Source organism: Sitophilus oryzae, unplaced genomic scaffold, assembly GCF_002938485.1.
Source record: "Sitophilus oryzae breed Bouriz unplaced genomic scaffold, Soryzae_2.0 scaffold_1000_pilon_pilon, whole genome shotgun sequence".
Lineage (NCBI taxonomy): Eukaryota > Metazoa > Arthropoda > Insecta > Coleoptera > Curculionidae > Sitophilus > Sitophilus oryzae.
In genome coordinates, this window is record NW_022145617.1 from 507200 (window position 1) to 534049 (window position 26850).

The following is a 26850-nucleotide window of genomic DNA, read 5'->3' on the forward strand; positions in this document are numbered from 1 at the left end:
GCCAACCATGGACATATCCGGCCGCTGGGGATTCAGGTGGTAGCTCTGCTGTAAAAAGTGTCAAGTTGCCACATTTATTTATTTATTTCCTGACATTGTCATTCGTTTTGACACTGAATTAGTTTTCTATTACGAGTTTTTGGTTTAAATGAATTGTGTTTGGTGATACTTTAAGCTTAAAAATTTTACTAGCAGATCTTGTAGTCGAACATTGTCATTTTAAGAACCTCTTCTAGTGCGAAGTGGTACAAGATAGCTTAATAGCCGTAAAAAAACTCATCTCAACTTTATTAGGATATTTCGAATGGGAAAAGGTAGTAATAACCCTTTGTGTTTTTTAAGTGCTGCTAAGAAGGAGAGTTTTGTTGATGTAAATAATAACTGTTTATATATTTATAATTAATTTACTTTTATTTCCTAAAATATTTTGAATTAAAGAAAATATGTAAAAGTGGGCAACGCTGTGCCAGTCAAGCTTAATCACGTGACTAAAAGTTTATTTGATATGAACTATATGTGCGCAGCTCCATAAGTGAATGAAATAAGAAATTTCTCCAGTAATTATATAGTAAATTAGATTTAAAAACTTCTAATAAACAAGTTGAATTAAATTTCTTTTGGTATGTCGTTGCCTGTTGCTTACTTTGTTGTTAAAATTGATTAAGATGGACGATATGGGTTGTAGAACGGAAATAGGAGGTACAGCGTTGCTGTCCTTACGGTACCAAGTGTCTATGAGGGTTGCGTCGTGTCCGGTCGCAGCTAATTCGTCCCGTATCATTTGTAACTCTGAAGAAAGCACGTAGGTTGGAATTGGTCTATATCCGTATTTCTGGCCCAAAAACACCTAAGTAATAATTGTATGTACAAATAGTTAAAAGTTTTAAAATTATTGTTGTAGAAACTTACAACAAAATTGGGACCCATGGACAGTCTTTGACAGTTTTGTATTTCTTTCATACACAGTTCGGTGGTCATGTGATCGTCCGTTGCTTCGTCTCTTACTCCCCATCGCATGTCCACTACCTAAGTGCACAAATAGCTGATTATACAGCGTTGCTATTGAGATCTCGGAGACCATAAGAGATACTAAAGAGGTCAAATTATGGCAAAGTTTCGCAATTTTATTTCCAGTTTTAAAAACTAAAAAATTTCAAATACTTTTAAAGATGTATAGAAATGTTGCAAAATCAACGCAACTTCATCGTAGTCATTTTTCTCTTTGTTAAGATGGTATTATTACATTTGAAGTTTTGCTTACGAGATACTATCATCATCTTTATTTTTTTAAATACGGAACAGGATTTTTGTCGAAAATTTGTATAATAAGAAAAATTTCCATAAGAGGCAATGTGTTGGAAAAAGGTTAGTATACGGATCACTTTTATTGGGTATGTAAGCAAGAGATAAAAAGCAGGCAACGTGTTTTGGGTAAGCACGATCAAGTTCAAATTGCTTTTTAACGTTCTCTTTTTTGATGCTAAAGACGTAATCTGGACGGGGCTTACTTTGTTTACGCGGAATCCGAATCTTGGTCCTCGGCTAGATCATGGTCAATGGCCTACCGATTTGGTGAGTGTCTAAATATCGACTCTTACGAGATATCCGATCTCATCTGGCCTTGAACCGGCGTGAATAAGCAGTGGGTGTCAATAGATTTTACACTCTTGCCATGGAATAACAGCACGACAGAGTTTCCAGACGGTCACCAGACAATCCACTTGCATCGTCTAACGTCGCTTAACTTAGGTGATCTATCGGGAACCGGTATTTTGACGTAACTGGACAGTATTTGGGAGGTCAGAATCTTTTATATATATAAAGCGGGGGTCCTACAGCTTCTGCCGCATCCCGCATTTCGACCTCCATATTGTTCGATTTTGCCATTCTTTCTCGTTAATACATACATTCTTAGTTGTAGGTCTTAGTCTTTTCCTTTTGCTTTGGGGACGATACTCCATTGCCTTTTTTGGCCATCTTTCCCCTCCCATTCATTTTACGAGCCCATACCATAGTAGCTGTCTCGATTCAATGTTGTGGGTGCTGTTATATAATGTGCTCCATCCTTGATATTCGGCATGCTCTTCTGAGAAAGGCCATCTTCACTGACTCGACCATCCTTCTTTCTTTTGATGTAAATTGCCAGCGTTCGGCACCGTATGTTAAAATTAGTTTTGTTTGGATGGATGTTTTATTTGACCATAGGAGAGGGTTTAAAAGACCGATTACTTTCTTACCTTGTTGAACTTTACTATGTATATCTTTCTTGGAGTTCCCTTCTTCAGATATAATACCGTATGATCGAAAAAAAACGGCGTCCAGTTGGCTGGGAAATGACGATCAATGACATTTCCCATATAAATTTACATATAAAATGACAGCGACCTTCATTTCATAGCCATCGTTGACGTCGTTTTTTCTCGATCATACGGTACTTCCTAAATATTTATATTCGCTACACCTTTTAATTTCAGGTATGTGTAGTTCAGGATCTTCAGTTTGTTCTTCTCCTAATTTCAGGTATTCGGTTTTTGTGAGGTTGATATTGAGTCCCCATCTATCGTATTCTTGTTCAAGTTTTCTGAACATATAGTCGGCATCCTCCTTATAACCTGCAATGATAACTTGGTCGTCTGCAAAAACCAAGGTCGATAGACAGTGGTTGTCAATCTCTATTCCCATAGCTCTACTTTTCCTTCTCCAGTTTTTCAATGCCTCCTGAATATATATTTTAAATAAGGTAGGTGATAAACTGAACCCCTGTCTGAGCCCTTTTGATGTCAGGAAGGATTCCAATAGGAACTTCCCCTGTCTGATCATACTTTGGACCATACATGGATTTTTGTACATATTCCAGATTGCATTGATATATGTTTCATAATAATCATGGGGTCATAATCTTTTAAAAATCAAATAAAAAATCCAAAGGTCCGGATGTCAAAAAAAAAATGATAATCGTATCTCGGAAAGAAAAAAACAGTCAGATTTGTAATGTAATTGCGCGTAAAAAGTGACAATGCAAGTTCCATTTATTTTAAAATACCTGTTCAAATAAACCCAGGAAAAATGAAAACTTTGCCATAATTTGACCACCTTCTCTTTTGTTTTCAGTCACCCTCAAATTGACACCCTAAAAATGTCTAACAGAGTTTTCAGCATAAAAATAAATATTTAAAGGTTTTCCAGTAATTTTTTACTGACAATAATTATGTAGCGACCATTTTTTAAGTATAGTTTTATTATTCCAGGATTTTTTTGCTGGTCCTGGGAATAATAATTAAAGAAAAGGCAGTAATTGAAAATTATTCTGATGCTACATGGCAACATCGTGCGGGTAAAGTCATTACTTACAAACAATTCATAAAACGCAAATGCTGCCCTTGGAACTGCTTGTGCCAGTTCGCCGCATGGTACAGGGTATGACCTACAAAGTTTTCATTTATTTTTTTTGGCGTTCTATTAGTTCGCCAACATCGATCCAGTAATTTTTTTAATTTGATGTACCTATTTAAGGTTTGGTACAGTATTCACGAATAAAATTTTAGTTTTACAGTTCTACACAGTAGAGTAAAAAAATAACTCCCTATGAGTCTTTTTGTTATATTCGATTTATTTTATGTAGCGCGAAAAAAATTAAAAACAACTCAAAAAATGGTCTTGTTTCTTTTGTTCTATATACAAATTTTGAAAATTGGTATCTCTAACTTTATATGTTAACACAGTAATTAAATACATATTAAACATAGACACTTGTCACATGACATATATTTTTTTTAAGTATGCAGATTCGTGATGTATCTGACTTTAATTTTATTATTTTTTAATGTTTATAGTATCTTTTATTTAAAAGGTCCAGCGGAAAACATGTACTAATTTTACAGAGGAGTCCTGGATGGCTGGTGGTTATCAGGTTCTTTCCCTGTATATATATTTTTACTAGGCATATATCATAAGATATAATAGCTTATTGCGCTCCAGAGTTTATACATTTTGTAGGGACCAGTTAGACCTAAGTACTATGATATTGTAAAATTCTAAAATTAAGAAATTGGCGTTTATCATGTTTTCCTTGGACCCTTCATTTATTTGTGATAGTGTCAACTTTTACATTTTATAAAATACAAAAAAATTATATAATTTCGCATACAGGGTCCGGCAATAGTGCGTTGGGTATCTGTAGCTCCTAGAATAAAAAACTTGGAAATTTTGTTTAAGTGCAAACCTAAACCATGTACTAGGATGAATTTCAGGAAAATATTTTAACTTCTATAGGGGGACTCAAAAAAGTGTGAGTGGATCGGGATGATTTTTTTAAATCGAACACCCTGTATATTATTGCATTTTTGGCTTCCTTTCAGATCACTTTACATAACCCTAAGATATGAATAAATATATTTCGATAGTTTCAGAGATATTAAAAAATAAATCAAAAATATAATAAATTAAAAATAAATAAATTAAAAATATTTATTTTTCGGCCCTCCTTAAAAAATTATTAATAATACAAGAACTGTCCCGAAATCAAAACCATATTAGGTCTTTACTTTAGATAGTCTGTATTTACTTTCTACTTTACAAAATTTGGTAATTTTAAATTATGTTCAAAATTATAGCCAAACTTTCTAAAATATAAATAATTTTTCTTCACTTTTTTAAACGGAACACCCTGTCCTGTATATTATTTTTTCAATGGATGAAGAATTAAAAAATGAACACTTTGTATCTAGAGTATTTCAAAATTTTTCACACTTTTTTGAGCCACCCTATACAAGTTAAAATATTTTACTGCAATACATCCTCGTACATATTAGGTTTGCATTTAAACAAAATTCTCAGTTTTTTATTCTAGAAGCTACAGATGCCCGACGCACTATTGCCGGACCCTGTATATGAATTATTTATCTGTCATCATCTAAAGCCTGCCTGATGATATTTTTTACATTGTAATATTAATCACACTGTATTTTCGTATTAGAATTTTAATAGTATTTTTTTGAATATGCAATTTTATCACAACACTTGTGTATATGATTATCAATTATTGTTTTAAAGTTTTCGATACCTGAAATTCCAGTCCATGCTTTTCTCGACAGTAATCCTTTATTTTCGGATAACATTTTGCCATCAACGTATTCCTTTCCATCGTAGTGTCTTAAAAATATTTTTTATTATAACTGTTCGAGTATAGTATATTGTATAGTTTTACCTGTGAAAGTGGAACTAGTAAAAATTCTGACAATTTTTGAACTGACTGGCGGCAAACTCTCCAAAGAACCAGCAAAAATCAGATCTATTGTTCGGTCGTCCATTTTATAACTGTTTATCTTTATTTATATGATTTTTTTAGTTGATGTCAATTATATTTTTATTTCCAAATGTATAAACTTTATTTTTATGATTATTAAGCGACCTCGTCGGTGACTTGAACCAAACTGTATTCAAAATTCTCCGCTGTGTAAATGAAGCGCGCCAATTTTATGTTGAAAATCGATTTTGTTACGGTTATGGAGGGCTTTAAAAAAGAAACCTATCGGCAATTGGCATATTTAAATTTCTACCCCTATTTTTGAGTGGGTTTATTGGTTTGGCGGTAGTGGCACGGCAATCGTATCTGAGGCTATACTTCAGTAGAGAACTATACTATTTATGTGCGTTTTTGCGAAAAATTCATCGTAATTTTTTTTACCGTTATAACAATGAGTGTGTTGAATAAAACTATAGAAGTTGCTTCATATCTTGTATAAGGGGGTATGGCGCTGAAAAGGAATGGAGAATGAACTATTTGAAAGTATCACATGACTTTTCAAAGCTCGTAATATTGATAGATGTTAACAAAGACAACTTCAACGACAACAAAGTTAACATTCAACTTATATGCTGTAAGAGTATAAATCAAATTAATATAGCTTTAGTGTATAGTAGTGATGGGATTACTCAACTGAAAAATATCCGAGGATTTAAATCCTCGGTATATCTTGAGGATTTTTGTCGATTCTCGAGGATTACTTATTACGAACTAACACCGTGTGTGGTAGAAGTTTGAATTCTAGTTCCTTGGGAGGAACTATTTCCTTAGTTCTAGTTCCTCCGGGGGAATAGTTCCTTGAAGGTCTGTAGTTCATAATAGTTCCTGACTAACATTTACATCTCCGTTGCTTGCTAATGGGTTTCGTTGTCAGTCAGAACTATTCACAGTATGATCTGTATAATTTTTATAATGTACGAAACCTAACGAGACGTGTAATTGCGTATGTTAAAAACATATAGGTAAGTTTTATTGCAGATAAAAAAAATAAAAAAGAAACTCAAATCAGAGTTTAAAAAACTATATCCCAAATCAATTGGAGCAAATAATACGAACATTTTAAGAAAAAATGCATTTTTCCTCACTTTATAAGATATTTCTTAATTTTAGGGACCTAAAGTGAAACATTCCCATAAAATATTCAAAGAACAAACTAAAAATCAAAAACAGTATCCACGACAATTTTCTATGGTAATTACGCCTACTGTGGCAATAGACAAGGCCGAATCCGTCGTCGTCGCCATGTTTATATCTCGGATCTGCCGACTGAATATATTCCCGTGAACTAGTCTTTTAATTAGATCCTCTAGTTCCTCTCAAGTCCTTTCGGTCCGGGACAGGTAACATACGGTTGGCACTCTCCACTCCTGCCTAGCATCGGGCTACGATCGCGTTGGTCGCGTCCTTCATCCGTTGTAGGGCGCTATTAACTTAACGGTTGCTAAGGACAACCGCAAACAAGAACAGGTAGCATTTCTCTTGTCATAGTCAGAACCAACAAAGACTAAAAAATCTTTAAAAATTAAAATCGCTCTCTTTGAAAAATAATATGGAAAATTATTTAAAGCGTTCTGTTTGAAAACTTTGTTATTTAATTTTTTTATTATTTTTTACAGCCTGAAATGCAGCATTATAAATATCAGCCATAGGGAATAAATCTTTACAATGCAAGCACAACCATCTACAAGTTTGGGTCTCGCGGTAGACCCTCACACGACCCAGATGAACCAGTTTATGTCCTATATAATAACGTTGAATAACTCGAAATGTAGCGACGATTTGAAATTGAAGGCGATCCAGGAGATCAGTCAAAACTTTGAGGTAAATTGTAATCCAATAAAATTGTAATTTGAAAAAAAATTACGAGCAAGCTGATTTTTTCAGAGTTTGTCAGCGACTGTCTTCTGAATGTAAAATAAATAAATAATAGGGGTGGTTTTTTTAAAACTACTACAACAAAATAATTAGACGCAAATTGTACATAAGAACATTCTCTATAAGTTCGCCTAATGATTTTTTTATAAGTTTATTATTTCCGGACTTCTCATGAGCTCTTTGGGGTGGTTTTCAAAAAGTTTGTTTTACAGCAAATTGACCCGTATGAAAGTTGTTCATAATAAATGGACAAGCAACTTTTCTTCATGATTTTTTTTGTAGCTTCATTATTTTTGGAGATAGCGCCCAGTTCTTGAACAAATTGGAGTAGTTTGATAATTTTTGTTTAGTTCTACAAATTTACCAACTTAAAGGTGTTCATATTAAAATTAAATACAAACTTCCCTATGATATGTATTTATTTCCCCAAAAAGTTGCCAGTCCTTTTCTCTGAACGTCCACAATTTCAGCAACATTCAATAATTTCTTGAAAATAAAACACGAATCCATTTTCCAATAGCACTTGTGAATTTCCTGAAAAAAAGACATTTAAAGCTACCACCACTTGTTCATGATCTGGGCGCTATCTCCAAAAATAGTCAAGTTACAAAAAAAGGCAAAGGTATATGTACTCTTATTTTGAACGAGTTTCCTAGGGTGAATTTGCTGAAAAAAGAGTAACATTGAAAACCACCCTAATTTGTTCATGAACTGGACGCTATCTCCAAAAATAATCAAGGTACAAAAATAATTCATGTGGAAAAGTTGCTTGTCCATTTATTGTGAACAACTTTCATACGGGTCAATTTGCTGTAAAACAAACTTTTTGAAAACCACCCCAAAGGGCTCATGAAACGGCCGCTAAGCCCGGAAATAATAAACTTATAAAAAAAAATCATTAGGCGAACTTATAGAGAATGTTCTTATATACAATTTGCGTCTAATTATATTGTTGTAGTACAGTTTTAAAAAAACCACCCCTATTGCTCAAAAACCGCAAGGGGAAAATTACCGATTTTGTTAATTTTACACTCAGAAGACAGTCGCTGACAAACTCTGAAAAAATCAGCTTGCCCGTAATTTTTTTTTCACTCTCTCTACGGCGATACAATTTTACTGGATTATTGAGAATATTTTTAATACGACTATGATATTTTAATGGTTAATATAATTTTTTAGCTGATTTTAAATTCGACCCGTTATCCCACGTTTTTGAAACACGCTGTAGAGACATTCATAAAGATTTTGCAAGAAGGGCAGCCTCATTTTATAGCAGAATATAACATACACCAAGTAAGTATTATATACAGGGTTATTCACCTCATTAGACACGGACTACTGTAGCCAAGTGATTACCACAAAGTTGTATTTTTTTAAATAAAATACCCTGTATATTATTACATTTTTAGTTTCTACGATTATAATAAAGGTAAATTTGATTAAGATTTACCGCACTTTAATCTTACCGTTTTTCAAATATTTACGTTTTTGTGAAAATACAATAACAATTTTAATGCTTTATTTCTCTAGGCTTAAGCTTTTAAAACCAAATATTGTACTGAAGTTTTTTTATTTACTAAATTTTTTGTTGCAATAATAAAAATTATACAGGAGGGTCTAAGAATTTATTTTAAATTATTACTAGCTTTAAACGGCAATAACTTGTTTAATTTAAATGGAACACCATCTATATTTTACGAGAATCAGATACACAATTTAATTGTCTATCAAATTGTATTGTACCATTTTTTCAGTAACAAATTTAATGCTTTATTTCTCTAGGCTTAAGTTTTTAAAACCAAATATTGTACTGAAGTTTTTTTATTTACTAAAATTTTTGTTGCAATAATAAAAATTATACTACCTGATACAGAGTGTCTAAGAATTTATTTTAAATTATTACTAGCTTTAAACGACAATAACTTATTTAATTTAAATGGAACACCCTCTATATTTTACGAGAATCAGATACACAATTTAATTGTCTATCAAATTGTATTGTACCATTTTTTCAGTAACAAATTTAATGCTTTATTTCTCTAGGCTTAAGTTTTTAAAACCAAATATTGTACTGAAGTTTTTTTATTTACTAAAATTTTTGTTGCAATAATAAAAATTATACTACCTGATACAGAGTGTCTAAGAATTTATTTTAAATTATTACTAGCTTTAAACGACAATAACTTATTTAATTTAAATGGAACACCCTCTATATTTTACGAGAATCAGATACACAATTTAATTGTCTATCAAATTGTATTGTACCATTTTTTCCTAGCTCTTCGAGTTTTCGTATAAAATGTATTTTCTTATAATTTAGACCTTATTTATCAATATACCCATGAGGTATTGATATTTTAGATTATTTTTAATGATGTAACAAATTTTCAAAGAGTACAGATACTAATATTGTCGATACAGTTCGGTTAGTTCATTAAAAAATTAAAAAAACTGTTTTAATATTTATAAAAGAGGACCAATTAATATGAGCCTAGTATTCGAACTACATTAATTGACAGTCTGCGTTGATCCATAAAATTGCTCCAAATACTAAAAAACTGAATTTTGTAAGTGTATTAGATAGTGTGGTAAAAGTAACACCTTATAAATTTTATTTAATTTTTGACGAATGCTTATTTATAACAACAGAGACGTTCATATTCATAACTTATTATATTGATTTCTGATTCAAATCTATCTTTATTTAGAATAAGTTAATAACTAACACAATTAAGTATGTAATTAATAAAAGTTTGGGCGCAAATAATGGTGGTATATTTAATTTGTATACACTTTTACAAAGATTTAAATATATAGTTTTCGTTTTCCTTTTATAAACAAATGGGCTAGCAATATCGTTTTTAGCACCTGAACATTTTGCACGTGTTGCTTTTAATAAAAATAAAATTGAAATATATTGAAAAAAAATATATGAAAATACAAATTTCACATTCCCATTACTTTGCTGCTCTACAAGTTGATGTGTGGACTACCATCATCAACATTATTTTTTTAAATCATCCATCCTCTAATTGAATCAACTTTGTTTCTCTTTTGGTTTACGAGGCCCCTGTAGCGTGCATTCTTATATGAGACACCGTGTATAAATATGAATGAATTTAAACATTTTACTGATGTTTTTTAGGTTAGAAAATTAATACTTGAAATGCTGTATCGTCTACCTACAAACGAGCATCTAGAACCGTACGTGACATCAATTTTAAATCTAATGTTGAAACTTCTAGAGATCGATAATGAAGAAAATGTATTAATTTGTTTAAAAATTATTATAGAGTTACATAAACAATACAAACCGGCATTTAGCTCTGCAATTCAAAAGTAAGTAGTTTATTAATTTAAAATATGATTTTCTTCTAATCGTATGATTTTAAACTATGGCAACCTTTGAATAAAAAGATTAAGGAAGGAGCATATAAAAAATCTTAGATCGAACGCGACGGGCTCCTAAAATGGCCGACTTAAATTCCGGTTTATCAGTGCCGTTCTAATTTTATTCAACCCGTGTAAAAATATGATGTAATAATATAATATAATTTGTTGTTTTATTTTACGTTTAATAAAATATTCGTTTAATAAATAATAAAAATAAAAAATAAAAGTTTTATAATTCTTATAAAAATAGATAAGTTATAACACAAAAATCCGATACGCTATTGAAGCAGATAAGTCAAATTGACATATCTAAATTATTTGACATCTATTCTTGGAGAAGTAGTAAATAAAAGAAAAAATATATAATTAGTTAATTTTAAATGAATTTTATAAGTGATCGGTTTACTACACGTATGTACATATATTATAGTCTGTCCAACAAGATCCTTGACAGTGATAGATGTGTCTGTCATTTTAATTTCAAAGTAGTTTATTTTATTTTACAAAGAAATAAGTTGGTACAATTGGAACGCATTGCAGGAAATTAATATATTTAAAATTTGACTGACAAGTCTGACTGACTGACTGACAAGATTACTTCAAAATATTGTAAAAAAACTGTATAAAACTGAAAAAATGTAATCGAGTGATTTTATTTAAAAAACGGTACGTGTTACTAAAACACAAAGAACAAAACACCACATACCAAAAAAGATATAAAAAAGAACTATTTCTTACTTTCAAGCTTCAAGAAACTTCCCGCTTTTATTATTATATTTATCAATATAACTTATGTACAAATACAAATTTGTAATATTCCACAGGAATAAATAAAACAACATAGATAAAACTATTTTATTAATAATACCACTTATCAAATTTTATACCATAAAGGTTGATTAATTAACTTTAATCTTAATTTTTTTCAACCAGTACCTTTTGACATTATTTTTCTGCAGTACTAAAATCCATTATTAACCTATCGTGTGAATTTTACAACTACTCCAGTTTTTAGTATATGTTTAGTACGATCCTTGTACCATATACGAGATGCACTTATCTACGACGAGATGGTAACAAACTTTATTGATAGTAACTTTATTGGTGTATAAGACTTTCTGCCTGGGCAGCGAGTATTAACTATAAACTGTGCTCTGGGTCTACAGTTAATTTTCCCTCGATTTTTCCTCCACTTGACTTCAAAGGACACAAAACACACGTAGTAATACGAATCAAAATGCATTATCTTCCAAAACGCAGGATATTTGACATAAGTTGACACAAAATTATAACCTATAATTTGGCAAGACTTTGACAAGCCTCAAAAATCTAAAGGCGGTTCATACGCATCGGCGCCCGTTTGTCGTTCATCGTTCCGTCAAACCAATAAAATTGAAATATGATCTGTTCTTGTTGAAATAAACCAATAAAACTGGTTAAAAACAAACGGATTTATATTTAACCCTATCCATAGTTAACTTAAAAAATATTAGAAACTTTTTTCAGTAAAATAAATAGATTGGTATGGGACGTCATCTGCTTTTCTTCTGTTATCGTCTGTCGAAATCTTACCTGAGAAAAAAAACAGAGTATATACACGGTGCTACAAATTCGAGGTACGAGCATTGGTCGTCATGTCCACCAAAATGCCATCAAAAAAGCTTTAAAAATTTCAAGGATTACTGAGTTTTCTGGAAAAACGGATTTTTTTGTCTGTCCTGTCGTTAGTTTTTAGAAAATCAAAAAACTAATTGCACATTTTCATAGCCACTTTATTAGAGCTATCTGATAGTATTTTTAGATTTTCAAATTAGCTGATAATTTGTGAGATACAGAGATACAGGGTGTTATGCAAAGTTGGGTAATTTCTTAACCACGATTCTGCTTAAACTGCTTGACGTAAAAAGCTTATTTTTGGCAAACGGATTTTTCGAAAGTCAAATTCCAACGAGTTGAAGCTACCCCTCAAATATTACCAAGTTATATAATAATATCGCCATATTGTTTTTTTCTCATGCTGACATAAATGTGAGAAAATTTTATCCAGTTTGTATGTTAATGGAAATTCTTGTTTTGCTTTATCATCACCGTTACAAATGATTAATTCGACGCGAAAGAAGTCGCTGGTACACGCTAGTAATATCTTTAAAGTGCTGAGCTGAATATTATTTATTTGAATCTTTCAATTGGCTCGATTCCAAATTCAATTTTAATTAGCGCTGATCAATACTGTTGAAATGAATATAATCAGATTAAATATTTTAAGAAACCAGGGTCGGACTTGAAAATATTTTAAATAATAATTAAATAGTTTTGTTGTTGTTAAGGTACCCAAAACAAAACAAAATATAAAGTGTGGCATATCGTTGTACTCAGGAGACCGAGTTCTTTCAAAAACTGAAATAAAAAATGCAGGTCCGTATTTAAAAAAATGAAGTCGGCCTCTTTATCTCACAAATTATCAGCTAATTTGAAAATCTAAAAATACTGTCAGATAGCCCTAATAAAGTGGCTATGAGAATATGTAATAAGTTTTTTGATTTTCTAAAAAGTAACGACAGGAAAAAATAAAATTGATTTTCAAAAAAATTCGTTTTTTCCAAAAAACTCAGCAATCCTTGAAATTTTAAAAACTTTTTTGATAGCATCTTGGTGAACATCCCAAGGCGCAACTTAGCCCCAATTTAACCATTTTCGTATCTATTACGGTTTCCGAGATACCAATTCTCGTACCTCGAATTTGTAGCACCCTGTATAGTCACTAGCGAAAAGTTATTCCATTATTTTCCTCGCTTTTTGAACGAGATCTACCGCCCGCTACACAACCAACTATTTTAGTCTTTTTCGATAAATCGCAATAGTGTGTCACTGTTAATTTAAGTTCTGCCACAATTTCTTTCTAAATTTACTACCTTTAAACAACTATTAGTACTAGAATAACTAGTAAATACCATAAAATAAGCTCACTAAAGACTGACAAATCCACAAAATTTCAAATCAAATTCAAATGTGTCAAATGAATTGTCAAACAGAACTGTCAAGGATCCCCACCCTAGGGCACATTGTCCGTCTACTATGCATGAATACATATATAGCCATTATACTCCTTCTTTAATCTTTTTATTCAAAGATCACAACACAACAATTACATATATTTCAATTCGGGAACTTAGGCACTTTCGTCATCTTTTTCGGCGCCATATTGGTTTTCACGTATTTCCTGAGTTGATCCATAGATGTAAACATTTAAGGTGCTATCGCTATTAGTAGGGAGCTATTGTATTCATGTTAGCGTTACACCGTTAACGTTAAATTTGGCTTTTGCACTATATCTACAATGTAAGCTGTAAATATTTATTTTAGTTTATAAATAAAAAAATGTTATTAATTTTATGAAAAGAACTACAGATTTATTCTGAAAAAGTTTTCTAGAACCACAAGAAAAGTATTAATAAGTTAATAGTTAATAATAAAAGAAATGATTAAAAATCATGTTCATCATTGTTCTTTACAATCATTCTACTAAAAATTTATTCTATGTCTAAAAATTAGATTCTACTAAAATTTGAAACACTACATATTAAAATTATGTTTACTGTATTTAGATAAAGTGTAGTGAAGATAAAAGCTAAGATCAAAAAATAGATGTGTTGGCAATATAACATAATGTCAGCCAGATATTCGGGATATGCAAAAAACTCTTGGAAATGAGAGAAAACAGAATATAGAATTATATATTTCTGAAAAAACTCCCAAATGTACAATAAAACCTCATAAGTACAAAAAAAATACAACAGACAATACAAGAATATGACTCCATAATACATAACATAATATATACAGTACAAAAATATACCACTAGACATTATAGTAAATATATATTATATTAATATATAAATCTTAAGATACAGGGTGTGTCAACGATAAAGTCCATTATCTCATTTGTTTCGAGACTAACAAAAAAAAAATTAAATTGAATAATTTTAGAGAATGATCATAGTCTAAGATTGGCTGCAGGATTATTACGTTCATCATGTAGATAATCAAATCCTAATTTTTAAATATATTTATGAATAGGTGAATACACTTTTAACAGGGGCCAATGAAAAATGGCCGCAACTTAGAAATGTTATATGAGTGCAAACTGAAAGTATATATTAGGATGTATTTGTCGAAAATAGTTTAACTTCTACGGGGTGGCTCCAAAAATTGAGTGAATTGGGATTATTTTTATTGCATTTTTGGCTTCCTTTCTGATCACTTTACATAATCCTAAGATATTATTAAATATGTTTTGTTAGTTTCAAGAACAATTGCTAAATAAATAAAAAAAAAAATATTTCAGCCTTTCTTTTTTAAATACAAGAAATGTCCTGAAATCAAAACTATATTAGGTGTTTACTATATTTATTCTTTACTTTATTTGTTATAAATATCGTAATCTTAAATCATACAGGGTGTTAAAAATTCTATGCCAAACTTTCTAAAATATAAAACAGTTTTTCTTTTGCTTTATTTTAAATAGAACCGCTAAAGATTTTAAATACTTTAAATACAAAAAATGTGCATTTTTTAATTCCTCATCAACAACACATAATATACAGAGTGTTCCATTAAAAAGGAAGAACAACTATTTTATATTTTAGAAAGTTTAGCATAGGATTTTGAACACCCTGTATGGTTTAAGATTACGATATTTATAGCAAAGTAGTACCTGACATTTCTTGTATTTTAAAAAAGTACTTTTAATATTTTGTGTTATAAAAGCCTGAAGTATTTTTATCTATTTATTTAGTACCTAATAGTTCTGAAACTAATAAAACATATTTAATTATATCTTAGGATTATGTAAAGTGATCAGAAAAGAAGCCAAAAATGCAATAACATATGTGGTGTTCCATTTAAAAAAATCATTCCGATTCGCTTACTTTTTTGACCCACCCTGTAGAAGTTAAAATATTTTCATGAAATACTTCCTAATACATACTTTCAGTTTGCATTCATACAATTTTTTTTATTATAGGAGCAACAGATGCCTGACTCACTGTTGCCGGACCCGGATAAAGTAGTAGGAACGACTTCGAACTGTGGCAACCCCTATTTGTGGCCACTTTTTGATTGGCATCCCGTTAAAAGTGTATTACCCTATTCACAAATATATATAAAAATTATATTTTAATTACATTATGAGCTTAATAATCCTGCAACCTGATCCTGTGCTATCAGGTACACAATTTAAAATTAATTTTAAATAAGAGGGGACTCCAAAAAGTGTGGCAGATATAATATTTTTTTAATGTAACACCCAATACAATAATTTTTTATTTTATATTTAGATTCTGCCCAAAATTCTATAACCTTTGTATATAAAGATTGATTGTTGATTTATTATATACTGTAGCTATCGCCAATTTAACTGGTATGCCAGCACTGGCATGGTAGTGGCAATATGTAAATACTTTCATACCAGTGATTAGCATAGAAAAGTTTTTACACAATGCCACTACCATGTCGGTGCTGGCATAACACATTTTTTTAAATAAATATTAAGAAAACTATTAGTTCTAGGTATATAACATTATTTATAATATATATCTGCCTCACTTTTTGGAGTCCCCTCTATATTTAAAATTAATTTACTAATTAAATTTACTCTTTACTCTGTCACTGACTCACACTGTACAACATAAAACAATATGTATGAAAAATAATACTAGACACTAAACACTACACACTTTCTTCTCCCTCAGTTAAATAATTGTCCTCATCTGAATCGGAATCATTCGTGTCGATAATTACAGGTAGAATATCGGAGGCATCAATCAGTTGTTCTTGGGCCCAGGCTTTATCGATTATGCTATTGGTATGTCTGATATAATTCTTCCATTTCTCTGGTGTAACCTAAAATAAAACTTTTAATATAAAATAATCTAAACCACATGTAATCTACCTTCTCAAGTGCTTCTTTCCAAAGACCTAATACTGCATCACTTGTAACAGGATGAATGGCACTAATCTTGGCATCATAGTAGCGCTTGCATTCTGACCATACCATTTCGATGGGATTGTACTGACAATGATATGGAGGAAGTCTCAACACACGATGTCCTTTCTCATTGGCTAATTCGTCCAGTCTGCCAAATAAATGCAATGGAATAAAGTTATAATGTTAAATCAACATATCGCATATACAATTGCATTCATGTCAAAGTAATAAGACTGTTTGTTGACTTACTTGTATTTCTTAGGTGCAACATTCTGCTTGACAATATTCCAAACCTGATCTTTCATTGCCAGAGGTGGTGATTGGATTCCCTTTTCTTGCAAGAAATTAATCAGGGATTCCTTACTCCAACTCTGATTTGGAGTTCTCTCGAAAAGGGTACTGTGGTATGGAGCATTATCCATTATAATCAGAGATGGTTCATCTAAATTTTAGATTAACAATATTAGATTTTCCCATTAAACATAATATAATTTTAAAAAAAATCATAATATAATTCCTAAGAGCTTATTGTGAATTATCACCTAAATTTTGAATTAATTGTTCTTCAAACCACTTTTCAAAATTTGCCGAGTTCATTGAATCATGGTAGTCACCCGATTTAGTGCCTGATTTGAAAACTAAGCTAGCATTCTCCACAAATCCATCTTCTGACCCAGCATGCAATAATAAAAAATCACTATCATACATACCCAAAAATGAAGTACAAGGTACATTTCTTTACAGTTAAACTACAATGTAATCTATATAATCCCATGCATTTATTGGTGCACACTTGTTGCTATGCAGATGTAACGTTTTATGTTTTTCTTTGCATTCACTCTTTAGGTTAGAAACATTATCGTTATATCAGCTGTTTACTGCTCATGCACCTTAGACAAGCAAAGAGAGGGGACGCGTAATCGACATCTACGGCCAATATCAAATTTTGTGATTGGCTCCTAAAAATTGTGTGTTTTTTTGTATTTTGTGCTGTAAAAAGCTTTTTAAAGACTTGAAATAATTATTATTTAAGTATGGTGTTTTGTTGTGCTTACAATTCTAAGATCTGTAATGAGAGAAAGAACTAGGAATCACTTTTCACAAACGGCCTTGGCATGGAGCCTAGCGATTTTCCATCACAAAATTTCTACTGGTAATGCCCGTCCCCCCCTTTCCTTGTCTAAGTGATGAACAATACATTTTGAAAAATTTTAAATTTAAGTGTAAATCCAGTTGGTATATTAATAACTTAACATTTTCCAAACATCAGAGGTTATTATTTGTCTATTTGTCTATTTTTTGGAAAACTGTTTGAATATTACAATTGGTTTTACACTTAAATTTAAAAATTTTTAAAAGTGGAGTTAACTGAGTTGTGCAGTGCATGGCTCATATGTTACTTACTAGAAACAACTTAACAGTTATCATATATTATTGTTTGTATCTCTATTTGTTCCCTTCTAACTGACCTATAAGTGAACCAATGAATATGTAAAAAACATGTACCTTACTCCTTCTCCAGATGTTTTACGAACTGTTTGTAGACTGCCATCTTGCCAGCTCTTTCTAAATCCACCCTTACTGTAAATCCAGGTTTCATCAAGAAATACTGGTCTGAAAGAACAATCAGAGATTTGATTTTCTTTATATTGTCGTAAAAATTGCAGTCTCTTCTGTGCAATATATGGCTGCTCCATTAAATACTTCCTGTTAGAATGCTTGCAACTTTGCCATCTAAACTGCAAATATTTAAGTCCTTTCCCCAACATAGTCAGAGACAACTGAACATCATCAATGTTTTGAAGGTTTGCTTGCAAAGTTTGTAATGTAATATGTTCCCCTATATAATCCCATACAGTGAAAAATTAGATACATATAATATTAAACAATAATAAATTTATTGTAGCCTACCTGCAGCATACATTGAATAAATACGTGTTCTAATTGTATGTTCATGTATCTTATAAGCAGGAATTCCACGGGACAAAGCAATTCTGTGACTTGTTGCTGCTTTTTGTTCTTCATCTTTCACGATTCCTCTAGAACTGATTCTTTGCACAGTCGTGCGTGAAATTCCTAAAGCCTCCGATGCTCTCTATAAAACACGTGAATATTTTCGATTTAGTTAAAAAATATTAACTTGATAGTTGTCCAATTACATCGTAAACAGCGACACAGGCAAAATGGGTTTCCAGCATTTTTTTCGAGTTTGAAATACTGGATAACTTTTAATATGAGCCGTTGTTCGTTTTCACTAAAACGGGACGGCATTTTAAACACAAATTAAATCACAAATAACTCAGTAAACACAGAAAATCTCCCACAAAAATATCAAAAGTGATAAAAATCCTCTTTGAAAAATTTACGGGAAACTATCGGAGCCGTTAAAATTTAACGACAACTTTGACAGTCGGCGTTCCGTATTGTTCAATTTCGGCGGGTAATACAAACACGATGTTTGTCCTTTTCTATTCGTGCTTATCGGACAAGGACGTAAATATTTTATCCGTAATAATAGTGATCAGCATGTGATCAGTATATAAAAAGAATAAAATAATCGTACGATGTAATCAATATAATGGACTTACGTTTTTGACACAAAATTTCCATTTCATGTGATAAACATGGATAAGAGAGAGAATGACAATCTGTGACGAAAGTTCCAAACCTCACGAATTGAACAGTACATATATACATACATACACAACAATCATACATAACACAACAATTAAACAAACAGTTTCAAACAAAATTAAAAAATTTACCAGATTTTTTTCCAGATTTTTACATTTCGTTAAGTCGATTTATCTAAATTTGCCTAATCATATGCCGAAAATTTTCGAACCAAAAAGTCAAATCAAGGTGGAAGATTTGAGCAAAGTAAATATTAACGAACTTTTAAATGAAACTTTTACGGTAACTAGAATACAGACCCAGGAAAGAAATGAAGATGGTACAGCAATAGCAGTAAGTTTATTTTTTTAGGTTATTATTTTCAATACGGTTTTTTGCTATTTTACATTTGTTTTTAAACATACAATCTGTCCCCGGATTGTCTTTACAAGAGGGAAAACTTTTTTATTATTGACATTTTGAGAAAAATGCATTCTTCATTAAAATTTTTGCTTGTTCGAAAATGGTTAATCCCGTTTATACTTTTCCAAAATTTCAAACCATCACAGTACTGGCTTTTGTCAAAGCCCCGAGAGTCACACAATAGATCTATAAGGTCGATGTGATTAACTCTTCCTCCCTTCAATACGATCTACTTTAAATATATTTATTTTCTTCAAAAAATACAAAATAGCAGAAAACTATACCGTGCTGGCAACGCTTACTTTTGGGTCGGTATTTACATGTGTGGAAATAAATCGCATAGGGATCTTTTTAAGTCGGAATGAGAGAAATGCGTCGCTGTGCTGTTGCGGCGTTGCCACATTTCGCCGGTACGCCTTTCCCTATCAAGTAAAGTAAAATCACGATCGTAAACCGCATTTTTTAAAAGACTTTTTCGAACAGATAACTAGATAAAATCATTAAATATGTTTCTGAGCTTCTGAAATGGAATTATAAGGATTTTTTTTATAATGATAAAACGTCAGTAATCGCGATAATTTAAAAACTCAACTTTTTAACACATAACACGCGATAACTCAAGAACCACTTTAGATATTGAAACTTTTTTTATTTTGAAGTTTGGATATTTTACAAGATGTTTAAATAAGAAAAATTTGATGGGCTTTTTTCCATTCAGAATTAAAAAAAAACATCCATTTACTTTTAGTGTATAGCAATTTTCAGCAATTATTGTGTTACTTTTTTATTTATAAAGATTTTCACATTCTTCATTTCAGAATTCTGTCTGCGAAGAAAATATAGCAGAAAAATATTAAGAAACTTTTTGAAAAAAAAACTACAATCAATTATTTCTAACGGATTTCGAGATATCGATTTTTTGAATTCAGAGTTCTAATAGCGCGACCACTGTCGAACACCAACTCAATTTCACTTATTTTTCACAAAAGTTGCTAGCGTTTCTAACTTGCACTTAAAAATTTATAAGCTATAGGGAAAATTACAACGACTCGTTAATAAATAAACAAATAAAATATTACTAGACGTAATTAAATCGTGAAGCTAAACGCATTATGTTCCTTCCCTAGAATTTTAAGTACTGATTGAGTCGACCGCGACGAATCTGCTGTATCCCCTTCCACGTCTCTTAACAATGTGCACAGTTTCTTGGTTTATTTCATACGTTTGGCAACGTTTTTACTGTTGTCTCTTTGTTCAGTATATTATAATCGCATTGTACTCTTCTTACATATGGATATCTAGGCCCAAAACTAACCTTTGCCAGCCCATAGTACAGGAAATAATTACCGTCTCTTTGTTCTAATATTATTTATATTTGTACGATTTTAGTATTACCTAATTCCAAAAGCTGTTTTATCCTTAAAAGTGCTTCAAGAACTACCTATAATAGTTGTTCTGATGTACCAGCTATACAAACAGAATGTGGAGCAAGATGTTAGCGATTTCATCCCATTAATAATGGATACCATAACTTTACAACCTACTTTAGAACAGCGCCAGATGGACACGTTCAACAAAGAGATTTTCGTTGATTTTATGGGAGCTCAAATAAAAACGCTCAGCTTTCTAGCCTATATCATTAAAATATATCAACCGGTGGTAAAGAGCCATTCAAAAATGATGGTCCAGGGCATGTTAGGTTTGTTAACACTGTGTCCAATGGAAGTGGCTCATTTAAGGAGGGAACTGCTTATAGCCGCCAGACATATCTTGGCTACGGAGTTGAGAAACGGTAGGTTTTTATTTCTAAATTATACAGGGTGTTTAAAAAACGTGCGGGTATTCCGCACGTAAAAATAAGGTCTATTTTTATATTAACACTAGCCTGTACCAGCGACTTCGTTCGCGTCGAATTAATCATTTGTAATGGTGATGATAAAGCAAAGCAAGAATTTCCATTAACATACAAACTGGATAAAATATTGAAAAATCTCAAAATTTTATAAAAAAAAATTGGAATTGGTAATATTTGAGAGGTAGTTTCATCTTGTTGGAATTTGAGTTTCGAAAAATCCGTTTGCCAAAAATAAGATTTTTACGTCTAGCAGTTTAAGCAGAATCGTGGTTAAGAAATTACCCAACTTTTTGGAACACCCTGTATAATTTTTTAAAAAATTTCAAAATATGTAAAAAACTAAATAAATTATGCTTGTCCAAGCGTTTTCCCGAAAGACTAACCGTTTTTAATTAACAAATATTGTAATATTTGAGGGGCGTTTTCACCCTTTTGGAATTTGAGATTCGAGAAACCCCTCCTTATCGAACCTCTACACCCCACAGTCAATCCGTTTGCCAAAAATCAGCTTTAAACGTCAAGCAGTATAAGCAGAATCGTGATTACTCAATGGTCATATTTGAATATATGAAACACCCTGTATAAATTTATAAAAAATCTTAAAATATGTAAAACAACAAAATAAAATATACGTGTTTAAGAGTTTTTCTGAAAAACTCACCGGTTTTTAAATAAAAAATATTTTTATATTTGAGGGATAGTTTCACCCCCTTCGAATTCCAGTTTCGAAAAATCCCTTCTTATCGAACCTCTACACCCTAAAGTCAATCTTTTTTCCAAAAATCAGCTTTTTACGTCAAGCGTTTTAAGCACGATCGTGATTAATCAATGACCAGATTTTTCGAAACACCCTGTATACATTTTTAAAAAATCTTAAAATATGTAAAAAAAACAAAATAAAATATACGTGTTTAAGCGTTTTTTCGGAAACTCGACCGTTGATATTGTAATATTTGAGGGGTGGTTTCACCCTCTTGGAACTGGAATTTCGAAAAATCCCTTCTTATCGAACCTCTACCTAGAATCAACCTGTATGCCAAAATTGAGCTTCTTACGTTGAGTGGTTTGAGCAGGATCGTGATTAATCAGTATGTCAGTCACTTAAGGATTTTATATATTAGTATAGATAGGCCCGATTTTGTTTTCTTTCCTAGATACAGTGTGTTAAAGTCGACTTCCTTTTTCAATTTATTATCGGTTCCTTCCAAGTGCTGTTAGCGACACGAATGATATTTTGAGGGTAAAAGTTACTTTAATAAAACATTCGACATATTTTAATGCTAAAATGTGTCGAAATATTCACCAGAGACGTGCATATATGGGTTATCACTGGAATATATTTCTAAAAAAAACATGGGCGCCACTGGCTTTTTTCTCTAGTTAGTTACAATTGTGTAAGCTTTAATGCTCATTGAAACTTTTTTACCTTTAAAAATGTTTAATGTTATTAACTGGTCAAAGCGTATACTCATTGATTTCTCACTATTGAATTGGATGTACGAAATTGGAGATTTTTTGCACATCATTGTGTTACAACGAAATCTATCAATTAAAAATATTTTCAATATGGTGGTACTTCCGGAAATACCGCAAGTTGACAGCAACTTATTAAAGTTATATTAAATGCAAATACGTTTAAAATAAAGTATACGGAGGGTACCGCTTAAATTCCTGTCCCGATATTGAAGGATGGCTATAGAATTTCAATGCATTTCCTACATAAGTCTATCCTTGGTTTGTAGGAGGTTTGACTAAACAAGGATGAACCTATGTCTTGAACATTCGACTCGATTTTCTGTCCTCCTTCAATACTGGGACGTAAATCCTCTCATTGCTCTTATGGGGAGGCCGTCGTATATTTTATTTAAACGTATTTGATTAAATGGGCGCCCCCATTTTTTATTACATACTTAAATTCTCAGGTGCCCGGTGGCGTAGAGGTACAGGCTCTCGTCTACCAATCTCAAGGTGTGGGTTCGATTCCCACACCCGGCATTAAATCAGCCGACTATTTTATTAAAATAAAAATAGTTTGGGTACCTAGGTCGACTCAGCCTTAAATGAGTACTTGGGATTCACAATCCTGAGGTAATAATAGGCGGTTGAAGCGTAGTGCTAGCCACATTACCTTCCGTGTATACCGAACGGCTCTAGTATAGCAAGCTGTACCTTGCTACTCCCAAGGCGTTAAACGCTATATACGGGAGCTATTATTATATACTTAAATTCTCCGTAAAATTTTATGAATTTTGATATTAAACACTCTATATCTAACGTTAACCGTTTTTGAGAAAAAAAATATTCAAACTGCCTGTCAGAAATATGTGTATAGCCTAAACGTCAAATTTAGTGATTACCACAGCCACTGTGTCATAAAGAGAAGACATGTGGCTATCTATTTCAAAAATTAAATTGTTCGAATATCATACAATAATGACCGCAGCTGTCATGGAACTGAGCGATTAAAAAATTATCATAAATCATTTTTTTTTCAAATCGAAACCCACTTTTTTTATTTCACTAGGGAAAAGGCTTTTCCATTCGACTTTTTGACTATACATGTTCCTGTACTAAAAATTAATTGTTTTTAAGTTATTTAAGATTTAGTTTTAAAGCGTATAAATGATTTATGATAATTTTTTAATCGCTCAATTCCATGACAGCTACCGCCATTATTATATGACATTTGAACAATTTAATTTTTGAAATAGATAGCCACATGTCTTTTCTTTATGTCACAGTGGCTGTGGTAATCACTAAATTTGACTTTTAGGCTATACAATTTTTTTTGGCAGGCAGTTTAGTTAGTGTTACTTTTTTATATTTCTTTTTAGAATTCGTACCTCATATGGAACGACTGTTTGACGAAGATGTCCTGTTGGGTCGCGGTTGGACTACCCACGAGTCACTGCGACCTCTAGCGTATTCTACTCTAGCCGATCTAGTTCATCACGTCCGGCAGGAATTGCCCCTTGCCGATTTAACTAGAGCTGTGCATTTATTTAGTAAGAATGTACACGACGACAGTCTTGCCACTACCATACAAACCATGTCCTGTAAATTGCTGTTAAATTTGGTGGAATGTATTAGAACACAATCAGAAAAGGAAAACAGGTAAATTATTCTGTAGAATTCTATTTCAGGAGTATCTCGTTTGACGCGTGGGTTACGTTCCTTGAAAACGCCGTGTATATTAAAACAAACTTTTTATTAAACAAAATATACAGAGTGAGTCTTAAATAAGTGCAAATATTTTCGGCGTGGTAAATATTTCGGCTTCAGTAACAAAAAAAATACTGTATTATTTAACTTATATTTGTATATTTTTTTTTTAAATTTTGGTTTAAAAACATATTTTGATAATATGGCAACATATTATGTAGTAGATTAAATTAAGAGGAAGATCAAATAGAGTAGAGTGGCTGTGTTAAAAACCATTAATTTTTAATCAAGGAGCTTTGGCCAGAAATATATACAGCCACGACACTCTAGATATATAAAGTGATTTTTTTTATCGCGTATTATGTGTTAAAAAGCTGAGTTTTTAAATCACCGCGATTACTGACGTTTCTCGTTACAAAAAAAATGGACACCTTAACGATATCCTTATAATTCCATTGAAGATGCTCAGAAATATATCTACTGATTTTATCTAGTTATCTTTTCGAAAAAAAGTCTTTTAAAAATAAGCGGTTTGCTATCGTGATTTTACTTCACTTGATAGGGAAAGGTGTACCGGAGAAATGTCGCAACGCCGCAACAGCACACCGTCGCATTCCTCTCACTCCGACTTAATAAGATCCCTATGCGATTTACTTGCATGCATGTAAATACCGACCCAAAAGGAAGAGTTGGCAGCATGGTATACATACATACCAAGTCTCGTTTTTATCTGAAAGAATAAAAAAGGTAGAGGTGAGTCACTTTTGAAAAACACCCGGTATACCTTTCATATCTGATATGGTATTAATAAAACCGCGTAAAATAAGTCACTGGTGTCAAAAACGCAAACGCGTTGAAACGAGAGATTTGTGTTGAGAATATTTTTGCCTTTAATCAATAGTTACTTACCATTTTAGTAGTGAAGGTCGAGAAGTGCTTATGAGAATGTTGGAAGTATTCGTTCTTAAGTTTAAGACCATTGCTAAAATTCAGCTGCCTATCTTAACAAGTCGCAACGAACAAAAGAAGCAGGAACAGACAACGTCGCAGCCTGCTCCATCTACCGGAGTGGAGATTAAAACGGAGCCTCCAGATAATGCCGATAATATAGCGACCATTCCGGTGGCGGAAAAAGAAACCAAATCGAGATTTGGAATTCAGCCATCGAATAATTATAACGTAGCCGATTACAGAAGTTTAGTGAAAACTTTGGTAAGTCCCTTTCAAAGTGAACGCGAAGCAGTTGATTTTGGTATTCTCCCTGCCGCACAGTGTGATGAAATTGAGAAATGCTGGACATTAGCGAATAAATCAACAACCGAATTTTGAATTTCTTTTACATGAATGTTAAGAGGACACTCCAGGAGCTTACTATGCTAAAGATTTTTTCCTTCTTTTTATAGTAAGAAGGCTATAGTGGTTGAATGTTAAAGTATCTATGAGTCATCAAATCTTGGTAAAATTAATTAGTAATTTTTTAATATCTTTTTTAATGGTCTGGTAACATTTTTGGGTTACGAATATTTTTTATTTTAAGAAATTATTCTTTTTCAACATTTCACATTTAAAAAATTTTAAACAGCACTTTTTCTTATTGTTATACTGCTATATTTAATTTATATCCACCTGGATACGATCTGGAAGAAAATATTTTTTTTCGAAATATCCATATGTCTCTAAATCTTAAGAAAATTTAATTTATATCTCGGATCCTTTTCTTTCGCATTTGCGACCAAAATATTCAAAAAATGGAAGGCTGGATTTGTTTCCTGAAGCCAAAGAACTTTTACATATTATCGAAACAGAAGATTTTAAAAATTAAGTTTATCTTTTGCTTATAATATTTATTATCATAATAAATATCTTTAGTCTGTCTCTTTACATAAGTATCTGAATGTACCTATATATTTAACTTTTTACATTTGCGGATTTTTAGCGATTTAAAAATAGAATATTTTCATTTACATTTTTTTGTTTGCCTACTATTAAATATTCAATTTTTTTTTTAATTTTTTTTATATGTAAAAATGTATATTTGTTCAGAAAAGATTTTTTTTCGATTCTTCTTTCTTAAATTTGATTGGTTAACGCAATACACATAATGATGTATAAAGTAGTTTGATTTAGTGTACATTTTTTACAATATATTTTTTGGACTCTTATTTTTATTAAAATACTGCTACCATTTTTAAACAATATTTTTTTATTTACTGGTTTGTTTCAAAAAAATGTTTGAAA

The 26850-nt window shown here is 31.5% G+C and overlaps 3 protein-coding genes across 6 annotated transcripts in view; 1 reads left to right on the plus strand and 2 right to left on the minus strand.

The window, feature by feature from the left end:
- Positions 1–5309, minus strand: part of LOC115875289 (NACHT and WD repeat domain-containing protein 2) — a 33361-nt gene extending 28052 nt beyond the window's left edge. Inside the window, exons 1-4 of the mRNA XM_030890734.1 lie at positions 5207–5309; positions 5063–5151; positions 910–1026; positions 644–847 (exon numbers count right to left, since the gene is read on the minus strand). Coding sequence (XP_030746594.1) covers positions 644–847; positions 910–1026; positions 5063–5151; positions 5207–5309 — 513 coding nt within the window. The remainder of the gene's footprint in view (positions 1–643; positions 848–909; positions 1027–5062; positions 5152–5206) is intronic.
- The window catches only part of LOC115889559 (transcription-associated protein 1), a 161115-nt gene that overhangs the window by 27128 nt on the left and 107137 nt on the right, over positions 1–26850 (plus strand). Inside the window, exons 3-9 of the mRNA XM_030911879.1 lie at positions 6922–7126; positions 8360–8473; positions 10326–10519; positions 19340–19526; positions 20985–21387; positions 24285–24564; positions 25530–25824. Coding sequence (XP_030767739.1) covers positions 6971–7126; positions 8360–8473; positions 10326–10519; positions 19340–19526; positions 20985–21387; positions 24285–24564; positions 25530–25824 — 1629 coding nt within the window. The 5' untranslated portion in view covers positions 6922–6970. The remainder of the gene's footprint in view (positions 1–6921; positions 7127–8359; positions 8474–10325; positions 10520–19339; positions 19527–20984; positions 21388–24284; positions 24565–25529; positions 25825–26850) is intronic.
- LOC115875362 lies at positions 15476–18730 on the minus strand. 4 transcript variants are annotated; one of them, XM_030890903.1, is made up of 5 exons: positions 18719–18730; positions 17270–18654; positions 16809–17001; positions 16524–16707; positions 15476–16474 (listed from the first exon to the last, which is right to left on the minus strand). In XM_030890903.1, the coding sequence occupies exons 3-5, from the start codon at positions 16979–16981 to the stop codon at positions 16301–16303; spliced, it is 531 nt and encodes a 176-aa protein (XP_030746763.1). In that variant the 5' UTR covers positions 16982–17001; positions 17270–18654; positions 18719–18730; the 3' UTR covers positions 15476–16300. The 4 variants fall into 4 exon arrangements, with proteins under 4 accessions (XP_030746763.1, XP_030746833.1, XP_030746908.1 ...); XM_030890973.1 differs by lacking the exon at positions 18719–18730 and having other exon boundaries at positions 17270–18399; positions 18471–18712; XM_030891048.1 differs by lacking the exon at positions 18719–18730 and having other exon boundaries at positions 18066–18712.

Coding starts and splice junctions, on each gene's coding strand:
- LOC115875362 (XM_030890903.1), bottom strand. CDS start 16,981: ATGGATAATGCTCCATACCACAGTACCCTTTTCGAGAGAACTCCAAAT. Junction 16,708..16,808: donor GTTGCACCTAAGAAATACAA/GTAAGTCAACAA, acceptor TTTATTTGGCAG/ACTGGACGAATTAGCCAATG. Junction 16,475..16,523: donor GGAAAGAAGCACTTGAGAAG/GTAGATTACATG, acceptor GTTTTATTTTAG/GTTACACCAGAGAAATGGAA.